This window comes from Callithrix jacchus, chromosome 1 (genome assembly GCF_049354715.1).
Source record: "Callithrix jacchus isolate 240 chromosome 1, calJac240_pri, whole genome shotgun sequence".
NCBI classification, from domain to species: Eukaryota; Metazoa; Chordata; class Mammalia; order Primates; family Cebidae; genus Callithrix; species Callithrix jacchus.
This window is the reverse complement of record NC_133502.1, coordinates 168,950,480-168,962,851: the sequence shown is the minus strand read 5'-3', so window position 1 is coordinate 168,962,851 and position 12,372 is coordinate 168,950,480. Positions and strand designations below refer to the sequence as shown.

Below are 12,372 nucleotides of genomic sequence, written 5' to 3'. Positions count from 1 at the left end.
TTGCAGTGAGGGTTTGACTTAGTAGCAACATAACCTCCCTCCATGTGAGGTCAAATACCTGAGTTAAATTTTGGAACACTTCTATATACCTATCAGGGTCATCAGAAAATCAGCCTCAGTTTTCCTTTGCTTGCCTAAGGTCCTGCAATGAGAAAGGAACCTGAAGGGGCCCCAAATAAGGGGGACCCTCAGATGACTTCCCTGAAAGTTACTTTAATTTTGGGGAACTGTTTTCCCTGGGCCTGCCTGATGTGGCTGCAAAAGAAAATAAGCCACTTTTTCTTCAAAGTTTCAAGGTTGAAGGAGTGCCAGTGTTTCAGGATACACTCCAGGGGAGTGCATGTTGAAGACGATCTGTTACCCATCTAGAAAGAGAAGTAAGAACAAAAGCATCCTTTTAGTCTCCTTCCTTTTGGTATGTGATCCAGGATGGAGATGAAAACAGTAGAGGGCATTCTCCCAACTATTCTCTCCATCACTCCTGGATTCCCAGCACTGGCTTAAATGTGCCGCCCATGACTGCAGGTATGACCCTCCAAGCCATGGCACCAGAGGAACTGAGTTTTGGGCCTTAGTCATTCTGTCCCCAAGCAATCAGTTCTCTGCCTTTTATTTTCCTTTGACCTCCTAGACTTGTGTGGCCTATGTGCCTTACAAAAACCGGATTTCAAGGAAAACCATGTAATTAGGCAAGGCCCCTTTAAGAGAGGGGGAGTACCAGATTGAACTCTGTATCCTGATATCATAGCCCATGCTGAAGCATTTACCCATCCAGAAATGGTTCTGGTTAACTTCCAGACTTAAAATCCCCTTACTAATTAGGTGCTCTCTTAATAGGAGACAAAATAGATGCCTTAAAGGAACATAGAAACTAAATACCCATTTCCCTGCCAGTGGGACAATATTGGGACTAAAATTTGGCTACGGAAGACATCTTGCTCCTAACTGCTAAAGGCAGAAACTTCCCATTCCCAGAAGAGACCTAGAGCCTAATTTCTACTAGGTGGCTTAGAAATACCATGTACTGGCCAGGTGCGGTGGCTCATGCCTGTAATCCCAGCACTTTGAGAAGCCAAGGCAGGAAGATCACGAGCTCAGAAGATTGAGACCATTGTGGCTAACATGGTGAAACCCCGTTTCTACTAAAAATACAAAAAATTAGCGGAGCATGGTGGCACGCACGGGTAGTCTCAGCTACTTGCAAGGCTGAGGCAAGAGAATTACTTGAACTCAGGAGGCATAGGTCGCAGCGAGCCGAGATTGCACCACTGCATTTAGCCTGGGTGACAGAGCGAGATTCCGCCTCAAAGAAAAAAGAAAAAAGAAATACCATGTGCTCACCAGAGAAAACGTAGAGGGAGAGCCATTTATTGAGTTACCGCCTGCCATGATTCATGATCTTTTCTAACAGACCTGTTTCCTGAACTATAAAGATTCGTGCACATTAGACACACACAGAGAGGGGAAGAAACCACGGATAGAAAGAAAGTTTGGCAACATGGTAGCTGGAAGAGAGCCTTGAGATAAAGGACAGATTTAAAGTTGAAATCCGCCTACACTCACCAGTCTGATGATTGAATTTCCTTTCCTGGCCCATGCAACAAAATGATAAGGCTCCGATGAGTGGAGGAGCACCAGGGTTCTTGGTCCTCATGCCCGTTTAGATAAAACGACGCAGACGCATGTGGAGTGGTTTTAAGGAATGGAGAGTTTAATAGGCAAGAGGGAGAAGACAGAAGGAAGAAGCTCCGCCATACTGAGACAGAGGGAGGGGGCCTCCAAAGCCAAAAGAGGAGGTCCCCCAGTATTCAGTTTTTTAAGAATTTAATTAAATGTGTTTTTTGTAGATGTATGGCTTTTTTTTTTAGATGCCCTTTAGCAGATTAGCAAAAATTTCCCTTTAATTTCTAGTTAGCTGAGTTTTTAAAAAATGAATGGCAGTTGGGTTCTGTTCTGCATCTGTTGATATGATCATATTTTTTTTTTCTTCTGTAGTCTGGTAGCATGGTGGCCTACATGGATTGACTTTCAAATATTGAATTAGCCTTGCATTTCTGGGATAAATCTCACTCACAGCTGGCTGTGTTGGCATGCACTGGTAGTCCCAGTTACTTGAGAAGCTGAGGTGGGAGGATTGTGTGAGCCTAGGAGTTAGGGGCCAGCCTTAGCAACATAGTGAGACCCTGTCTTTAAAAATAAAAAATAAACCCCATTCATGATGTATGAATCTGTTATTCGTTTTGCCAAAATTTAGTTGAGGATTTTGTGTCTATGTTCATGAAGGATTTAGACTGTGGTTTTCTTTCTTTCTTTTTTTGAGATGGAGTCTTGCTCTGTCTCTCAGGCTGGAGTGCACTGGCGCAGTCTCGGCTCGCTGCAACCTCTGCCTCCCGAGTTCAAGATATTCTCCTGCCTCAGCCTCCTGAGTAGCTGTGATTACAGGCACATGTCACCACACCCGGCTAATTTTTGTGTTTTTAGCAGAGACAGGGTTTCACCATTTTGGTCAGGTTGTTTTCAAACTCCTGACCTTGTGATCTGCCCACCTCAGCCTCCCAAAGTGTTGGATTATAGGTGTGAGCCACCGTGCCCAGCCTACTCTATCATTATATTTAATGGTTTGTTACGTATAGCATATTGTTGGGTTTGTTTTTCTTTTTCTTTAAAAAAAAAATTTTTTTTTTCCAGATCCATGACCAGGTTTTTTTTTAAAAAAATCCCCACAGTCTCTGTTTTCATCAGTGTGTTTATCCCATTTACATTTAACATATAGCAGTGCATTTTTATTTGGGCTTACCATGTTCTGACTTGTGTTCTATTTTTTCCCTCTGGTTTTCATTCTTGTGTTTCCTTTTTGAAACCTCCTTAGGATAATTTAAATTGTTGTAGTATTCAGTTTAAATGTACTGAGTTTTTGAACACATCCTTTGTATAGTTTATTTAAAAACCATTGAACATTTTTAGTGGTTGCTTTAGAGGTTACAATATACACTACATACCTAACTCTTCATTTTAGTACAAGTGAAATGTAAAAATGTTACTACTGCCCATCCCCAGTACGTGTCATATCACTGCCCATTGAAAATTTCACCTGGCCATGTTATAACTTTGCTGTCAGCTGTCATACATGATTTAAAGAATTTGTAGATTTTTAATTTGAATTGCTGTTCTAGATAGTTACTCAGTTATTTACTATGTTATTCTCTTCCTTAATTTCTGAAGTTAACACATTTCATTCTGGTGTCATTTCCTTCCTGTCTAAAGAACTTCCTTTAGGAGGTCTAGAACAGGTCTGTAGGCAATGAATTAATTTACTTCGTTTTCCTTTGAGAATGTCTTCATTTACCTTCGTTTTCAAGGATAGTTTTAGTGGACATAGAATTCTGGCATGACAGTTTCTTTCAGTGCTTTAATAATATTGTTCCACTGCCTCTGACCTCTGTGGTTTTGGTTGACAAACCTGCTGCCATTCAAATCATTGTTCACTGCCCCATAGGTAATATGTCATTTTCTCAGGTTGCTTTTGAGGTTTTTTTGGTCTTAAGTGTTCATCAGTCTCTGGGTGTGAGTTACCTTGATCTTGCCTTGTTTGGTGTTTGGTGAGCTTCTTGAGTTATATGTTTTATGCCTTTTTCCAAAATTAGAAAGTTTTAGATTATTATTTATTCAAATATTTTTTTTTCTGGCTGGGTGCAGTGGCTTGCGCCTGAATTCCCAGCATTTTGGGAGGCTGAGGTGAGTGAATCAGTTGAGGTCGGGAATTTGGGACCAGCCTGACCAACATGGAGAAACCCCGTCTCTACTAAAAATGCAAAATTAATCAGGTGTGGTGGCACATGCCTGTATCTCAGCTACTCAGGAGGCCGAGGCAGGAGAATCAGTTGAACCCAGGAGGCAGAGGTTGGGGTGAGCTGAGATTGCACCATGGCCCTCCAGCCTGGGCAACGAGCAAAACTCCATCTTTTATTTTTTTTGAGACGGAGTTTCGCTCTTGTTACCCAGGCTGGAGTGCAATGGCGCAATCTCGGCTCACCGCAACCTCCGCCTCCTGGATTCAGGCAGTTCTCCTGCCTCAGCCTCCCGAGTAGCTGGGATTACAAACATGCGCCGCCATGCCCAGCTAATTTTTTGTATTTTTAGTAGAGACGGGGTTTCACCATGTTGACCAGGATGGTCTCGATCTCTTGACCTCGTGATCCACCCACCTCGGCTTCCCAAAGTGCTGTGATTACAGGCGTGAGCCACTGCGCCCGGCCTAAAACTCCATCTTAAACAAACACTCGATTAGAAATTAGCTGGGCATGGTGGCACATGCTTGTAGACCCAGTTACTTGGGAGGCTGAGGCAGGAGACTGGCTTGAACCCAGGAGGTGGAGGTTGCAAAGAGTTAAGATAGCACCATTGCATTCCAGCCTGGGTGACAGAGGGAGACTCCATGTCATTTATTCATTTATTTTCTTATCACAAAATAGTCAAATTCATTTATTTTCTTATCACAAAAAGCTATGAGATTGATTTTGTTATCCCTGTTTTAAAGTTGAGGAAACTGAGGCTCAAAGAAGTAGCATGTCTAGGTTGTATCATAAAAGAGAGTTAAGGTTGAACTTTATATTGTCTCCAAAGCTGCTGATCTTTCTGCCTTACCATTGAGAACTGAGCTTAAACAGTGACTTTGAGAATGGAAAGAGAACAACAGATGCACAAACTAGTGTGGACAGACATACTGCGTTTAGTACAATATCATCAGTACTCTTTTTACAATTCGGAGAGTCTGGAAAAAAGATTGCGCTTATTATTACTTTAAATTTAATTTATTTATAGGAAATTTATGTGGTACAAATTTGCATACTAGCATCTCAGGTAATTAATTATTCATATCCCCTGCCCTTTTAAAACCTCTCTGTATAATGTTCCATACCATGTGTTTTTATTTAACAATGTATCTTGGAGATAATTTCCTGTGAGTGCACCATGTGGTCTCTCATTCTTCTTTATGGTTCTAGCATATTCCATTGAATTGACATACTATAATTTACTTAACCATGGATGAATTGACTTTTAGTAATTCACATTAACCATAGCCTAATAGACTATTTGACTTTAAAAACTTTAAAAAATGAGGTCAAGTGTGATGGCTTGCACCTATAATCCCAGCACTTTGGGAGGCTGAGGTGAGAGGGTTGCTTGAGCTCAGGAGTTTGAGGCTGCAGTGAGCTGTAATTCTACCACTTCACTCCAGCCTGGGTGATAAGCAAGACCTCATATTTCAAAAATAAAACAAAATAAACTTTAAAAGAAGTGTAACATACATGCAGGCTTACCCACAAATTGTATGTGAACAGTTCAATGAATTATCAAAAAAGGAGCATACCCTATAACCATCACCAAAGCCAAGATGTGGAACGTTATCAGTACCCCAGAAGTTTGCTTTGTAGCTCATTCCAAGCACTACCCACCTTTCCTCCCCAAAGGTAACCATCATCTTGGACTAATTTAAAGTCCCTTCCTAGCTTGTGCTCTGTCACTCTCTGTATAACAGTGTTAAGGAGAGAGATTTTTTCCCCTCTAAAGGCAGAGACTTAAAAATATGTGAAACAGAGAGGGAGAACTTGGGATGTTGGTAGGATTTTAGAGAATATTTAGATATTTAAATAGGTGATATAAACATACTAGGAATTGCTTTATTGTGTAGGCTCATATCTGTTCTCAAAGTTAAGTTAGACTGCACAGAAAAGTGTACTGGCTGAACCAAACCAAAAAATCGGGAATTTTCTCTATAGGCAGTGAGGTTTAATTGACAGATCATAGTTACTGGAGTCAGACAGCAGGACAGGAATCCCAGCTCTTCCCCTAGTGGTGTGATCTTTGATCATATATATAGTGGAGGTGATACTTTCGCAGTGTTATTTTAAAAATTGACATGTTCTGTGTAAATCATCTAGCTTGGTGGTGGTTTACATAGAGGTAGGTTTGCAGTAAATATACTTTTTCTTAATTCTTTTTTCCTCCATCTTTTTGTCGTGACAGATTTCAAGCATATGAAAAAGTTGCAAAATAGTACAGTGAACAATCATGTGTTATTCATCTGGATTTACCAATTAATGTTTTCTGTATTTGCTTTATCTCTTTTTTTCCTGTCTTCACTCATTTGAGTTAATTGCAGATGTCTTGGCACAGTACTTTAGCATGTGTCTCTTTCTTAGGATATTTTCCTGTAAAATCATAATATCATTACCTAATATAAAGTTGTTATTCCAGTTTCCCCAGGTATCATCATATAACTGTTTTTGTAAGAAAGTCAAGATTCTATTATACTTAGTAGTCATGCCTCTTCAACTTCCATTTATTTAGAAGACTTCACCAAACATTTTTGCCTTAGGATTGTCATTAAGATTTTTGAAGATTTCAGTCCTGTTGTTTTGCAGAATGTTCTTCAAATTAGATTTATCCGGTAGACTCCTCTTGATTAGATACATGTTAGCGGTTATAGACAGAAGCACTTTAGATGGAATTGTTTGCTCTCATTGATTTATTTCAGGAGGAACATGATGTTAGTTTATCCCTTCAGTGGTGATTAAAGATAAATTTCTTTGGTAAAGATGGTGTTTGCAAGGTTTCTAAATTTTAAAGGTACCTTTTCCTTTTGTAATTAACAAGCCATTTGTGGGGTGGTATGTCTGAGACTGCCTGAATATTATGTTCTGTAATGATCTTTCATCTAATGCTTTTAGTGTTGCTGATTCTTACCTGAATCAGTCATTACCGTAGAGGTTGTACAATAGTGATTTTCTGTTCCTCTTACTCTTCTACATTTATTAACTGGATTTCTTTCAAAAGGAAGAGATTCTTCTTTTCCTTTTCTTATTTCTTATTATCAGTGTGGAGTTTTGAATTCTTTCTTTATTCAGTCATCATTCATTCCTGTCATTATTCATTTTAATGCTCAAATTGTACTAACCTTGGCTAGTGGGAACCACTTAATTCTTCTGGGTTAGTACAATGGTAGCAAAAATAAGCTTTCTCTAGTATTTAACATTTGAATCCGTTTTGTATCTTCTTAATCTATAGGGATTAATGTATGTACTATCGGTTGGACCCTCTGTCTTTTGTTTGCTTTTGATGACCCTTCTGTGATATTTTTCAGCAAATCACTGAGTTGAAGAAAGAAAACTTTAACCTAAAGCTTCGCATCTATTTCCTTGAGGAAAGAATGCAACAGGAATTTCATGGTCCCACTGAACACATCTACAAAACTGTGAGTGGCCCACTACTCATTGCTGTCCTTGTGTCTTTTCTTATTGTCATTTCAAGCTGAAATTTGATTGATATTTGTTCTCAGAGTTAGCGTGAATAGATAGAGATGCTTTCATTTAATCTGAATTTATTATGGGGAGCATAAAGATACTAGGATGACTTTAATATTAAGCAAAGGGGTACATGATTGATTTTAAGGAAATCTTTCATTCTCTCTTAAAAGTCAGAATTTGGATTCACTACTTTTTACCTCAATTAAGTTTTTATAATTATGTGTTATTTAGCAGTGGAATGGTGGAATGGTTTTGAAGTTGAATTCTACTGCTACCAGCTAACTTGTGTAACTTAGGCAAGTCACTTTAGCTCTTGGGGCTTGCTTCCAGAATTAAGCGATAATCCCTTTGTCATAGGGTTATTCGTGTGGATTAAAATGAGAAGACAGATGAAAGGCTCCAGCACACAGTCAGTGTTTGACAATTATTGTCTTCTCGAGGCTTCCTTTGGCAGCCCAAGGTTAGGATTGTCAGTTTTTCTGTGATAGGACTCTTCTGTATTCTTGTGTGCTTGCCCGTAACTGTCAGAAGAAAAGGCTATCCCCATTTGAAGTCTTGACCTGGAGGTCTTTGTCTGAAAACAAACCATGGTTCTGAAAGTTGAAAAAAGAACTTGGCCTTCTTGAAAAGACATGAGTGCAAACAATATTTCAGTGCCTGTTTCTTAGCTTTTTCTAGTAGATTAGCCCTTGGCCTGGGAATTATTCTGACTTTTCTTCTCTGAAGTTTGCACCAGTGGAAACTTTTGAAGGAGGAAAAAGAACTCTCCTTGAGTTTCAGCAGATGAACTTAAATTGACTTGTCTTGAAGAGGGATTGTGCTGTATTTCTGAGCCTTTTCAAGAATTGAAAAGCTTCTTTGTCCCTTATGAGAGTTTTTTTCTTCACTCTGTGGGTGGAAAGACAATGAAGATGTCCCCTTTTCTGGAAGGGAGTGGTGATGCAATCACACTTTTAAAGGAAAACCAATAGTCTAAAGCAGTTTATATGTGAGTATGGTGGTCATGTGTGTAAGGAATTCTTGGGTGGTAGGAATATAAAAGGTGTCAGTTGCCAACTCTATCCGGCACTGTCTTGGGCATCTGTACATTTGCATCTTATTGTAGTTCTCACAGTAGCTCTATGCAGTGGAGTTTTGTTCATCTTACAGGGGAGGAAACTGAGGCTTATGGAAGTTGAGTAACCCATTTGATGCCATATAGCTACTACGTGAGGTGGATTTTGAGCCCAGGTCTTCTAACCTCATTGTACCGTACCACTTCAGCTGTCCGACCGGACCTGATTTCATTGCCCCTTTCTTTAGTGTAAATTTTTGGATAGGTGCACATGGTTTAGAATTCAAAAACCCTAAGAGATATACACTGAAAAGACTCTCCCACCCTTGTGTCCTGTTTTTCTAGATCTAATAACGATTGATTCCTTATGCAGAGGAATTTTATGTATATATAGTACAAGCAAGTTTGTATTTGTGTGTGTATGTGTATAAACCCTCTTTTTACATGAATGCAAGCATGTCCTGTTCTGTACCTTACATTTTTCACTTAATGATATCCTTTTTTTTTCTTTCTGAGACAGTCTCTGTCTGTGGCCCAGGCTGGAGTGCGGTGGTACAGTCTTCGCTCACTACAACCTCTACCACCTGGGTTCAAGGGATTGTTGTGCCTCAGCCTCCTGATTAGCTGGGATTACATGTGCATACCAGCATGCCTGGCTAATTTTTGTATTTTTGGTAGAGATGGGGTTTTGCCATGTTCTCCGGGCTGGTCTCAAACTCCTGGCCTCAGGTGATCCATCTGCCTTGGCCTCCCAAAGTGTTCATATTACAGGCATGAGTCACTTTGCCCAGCCTTACTCAGTGATATCTTGGGTATCTTTCTTTCATTAGCAGTTTAACAATGAATTTCTTTATTCTTTTTGTTTTTGAGACAGGATCTCACCCTGTCACCTGGCTGGAGTGTAGTGGCCTGATCATAGCTCACTGCAACCTTGAACTCCTGGGCTCAAGGGATCCTCCCACCTCAGTCTCCTGAGTACTTGGAACTACAGGCATACACCACCACATCTGGCACTTTTTAATTTTTATTTTTTGTAGAGATGGGTCTTGCTATATTGCCCAAGGTTGGTCTTGAACTTCTGGCCTCAAGCCATCCTCCTGCCTGGGCTTACCAAAGTGTTGGAACTTACAGATGTGAGCCACCACACCAAGCTGCTTTTTTTTTTATAGTTTCATAATATTCCATTTTATGCTTTGAAGGTGCCCTTACTTTCGGTTTGGAAATTATCGTTATGTATATAAGTTTATAACTTGAGATCCATTGGGCTTGAGAAAAATAGCCTAATGGACATATTAGTATTCACTATTTTAAATTTATTAAATTGGAGTGCTTGTTGGGTCATCAAAAAGTGAAGCACTTAGAGTATATTATGTCAGTTCATGAATAGAAGCTCTCCACCCTTCTGAGAGCTGGAAAAGGAATCCTCTGTTTGAAGGATGTTTCTGCGTTTTTCACAGTATTACAGTTGAAGACATTATATACTGTCACCCAGTGTCCTTTATGCAAAGATCACTTTGACGTAAAGGAGTGAATAAGTGAGTAGCCACTGACTCTGTGGTCTTCTCCTGATAGAGAGTAGAGACAGGTAGAGTAGAGACAGAATTTGAACCCATGTCCTTTTGGTCACACACCCATGTCATGGCTGTACTTCTTAACCTGAAGTACTTGTTTCTCTAGGGCTGCTTGACAGAAGGAAGGGAGGCATGTCCTTTGAGATGGTAAATTTTACTGGAAATGATTTTTCCTTTTTGAGATAGAGTCTTGCTCTGTCGTCTAGGCTGGAGTGCAGTGGCATGATCTCGGCTTACTGCAACCTCCACTTCTCGGGTTCAAGCGATTCTTCTGCCTCAGCCTCCCAAGAATCTGGGACTACAGGCATGTGTCACCACGCCTGGCTAATTTTTGTAATTTTGGTTGAGACGAGGTTTTGCCATGTTGGCCAGGCCTGTCTTGAACTCCTGACCTCAAGGATCTGCCCACCTTGGCCTCCCAAAGTGCTGGGATTATAGGTGTGAACCACTGCACTGGCCTGGAAATATTTTTGTTTAAATAATACACATGCAGTTGGGTGAGGTGGCTCACACCTATAATCCCATCACTTTGTGTGGCTGAGGTGGGCAGATCACTTGAGGACAGGAGTTCAAGACCAGCCCAACATGGTGAAACCCTGTCTCAACCAAAAATACAAAAAATTAGCCGGGCTTGGTGGCAGACGCCCTGTAATCCCAGCTACTCAGAGGCTGAGGCAGGAGCATCACTTGAAGCAGGGAGGTGGAGGTTGCAATAGGCTAAGATCATGCCACCGCACTCTAGCCTGGGTGACAAGAGCAAGACTTTATCTTGGGGAGAAAAAAAAAACAAAACTCATGTATTATGGAATAGAATGTGAAAATGGGATGGATTATTAAAATAAAAGAGGAACTGCAAGCCCAGTGCTTTGGGAGGCTGAGGCAGGAGGATCGTTTGAAGCCAGAAGTTCAAGACCAGCCTGGGCAATATAGCAAGACCCCATCCATTAAAAAAAAAAAAAAAAAAAAGATGGGCATGGCAGTTTACACCTGTAGTCTCAGCTGCTCAGGAGGTTGAGGTAGAAGTATCACTTGAGCCCAGGAGTTTGAGACCTGCAGTGAGCTATGATGGCACCACTGCACTCCAGCCTGGGCAACAGCAGAGCGAGACCCTGCCTCTAAATAAAAAAACAAAAGGGAGATTTCTAAGATATCTTAGATTTATAGCAATCCTCCACAAACTATGCATCCAAACCTCCATCCACTACATGAGTTCATCTCACATCCTGTCTGGGATTAATTTGTGGATAGGTTTGAGAAGCCTGCCACTGTTCCACTGTCTTATATTGCATTCCATTTGCCAAGCATTCTGTCTTGGATTCTCACGTGAGTTGTAAGCCCAAAGCTGTGTGTGACTCCCTTTGTTCCAGTCAGTTAGGAGGAAGACATTTGGTTGGAGAACATTGTGGTGTTCCTTACAGACAGCTTGCCCATGCGGTTGTAGCTTTTTTGTAAGTGAGAAGCCTGAAGTCTTGTATTGAAATGACACATGCCATGATGTGGCCTCCTGTTTTCCATCCACATGTTTTATTTTTTTTAAAGCTGTAACACATCCGCACTGCCACAGCTCCCACATGCATGATTGTGAACAACCACCAGTAATTGCTTTGGAATGGGAAAAACACACTGCAGAATTGCTTGTAAATTTGCTTGACGGAGGGCATACAATTTTTAAATCAGCCTTACTTGTATGACATTTATGCCTTGATATTTGAGTGCTCTGGCTGTTAGACGCATTTACATAATTGTTCCAAGTCTCCTGAAATTCAGGTCTTTTCTTTTGAGACCACCAGTGTTGAATAATTCCCTTTTTCCTGTACCCTGAGGCTAATGAGGGTTTTTGAATCATCTAACATCTGCCTATTATAGGCGTCCTGTAGTCAGTCCTGCTGGAAGCAGTTTCCCCATTGTTGACGTTCATAGGGCCTGTATTTTACATTGTTTCTTTTCTTTCTTAATCTTGTCTTGAAGAACATTGAGCTCAAGGTGGAAGTGGAAAGTCTGAAGCGAGAACTCCAGGAGAGAGAGCGGCTGCTCATCAAAGCCTCGTGAGTACCCTCATCCTGTCGAAAGCCTGCAGGTTGCCCACACTGGGTTGGTCAGTGAAATAGAGCCATACACTTTTCTAAGACAGTTGATTTCCAAATGGATTCTGAGGTCTCCATGGAGGTTTTTGTTTTTACTTATTTACTTTACTTTTTTTTTGAGACGGAGTTTCGCTCTTGTTACCCAGGCTGGAGTGCAATGGTGCAATCTCGGCTCACCGCAACCTCTGCCTCCTGGGTTCAGGCAATTCTCCTGCCTCAGCCTCCTGAGTAGCTGGGATTACAGGCACGCGCCACCATGCCCAGCTAATTTTTTATATTTTTTAGTAGGGATGGAGTTTCACCGTGTTGACCAGGATGGTCTTGATCTCTTGACCTTGTGATCCACCTGCCTCGGC

The 12,372-nt window shown here is 40.9% G+C and overlaps 1 protein-coding gene across 4 annotated transcripts in view; it reads left to right on the top strand.

Moving 5' to 3' along the window:
• The window catches only part of CDK5RAP2 (CDK5 regulatory subunit associated protein 2), a 209,894-nt gene that overhangs the window by 29,051 nt on the left and 168,471 nt on the right, over positions 1-12,372 (top strand). For all 4 annotated transcript variants that reach the window (XM_054236374.2, XM_009002215.5, XM_009002222.5 and 1 more), the window contains exons 4-5: positions 7,145-7,255; positions 11,901-11,977. In XM_054236374.2, the coding sequence (XP_054092349.1) occupies positions 7,145-7,255; positions 11,901-11,977 (188 nt within the window). The remainder of the gene's footprint in view (positions 1-7,144; positions 7,256-11,900; positions 11,978-12,372) is intronic.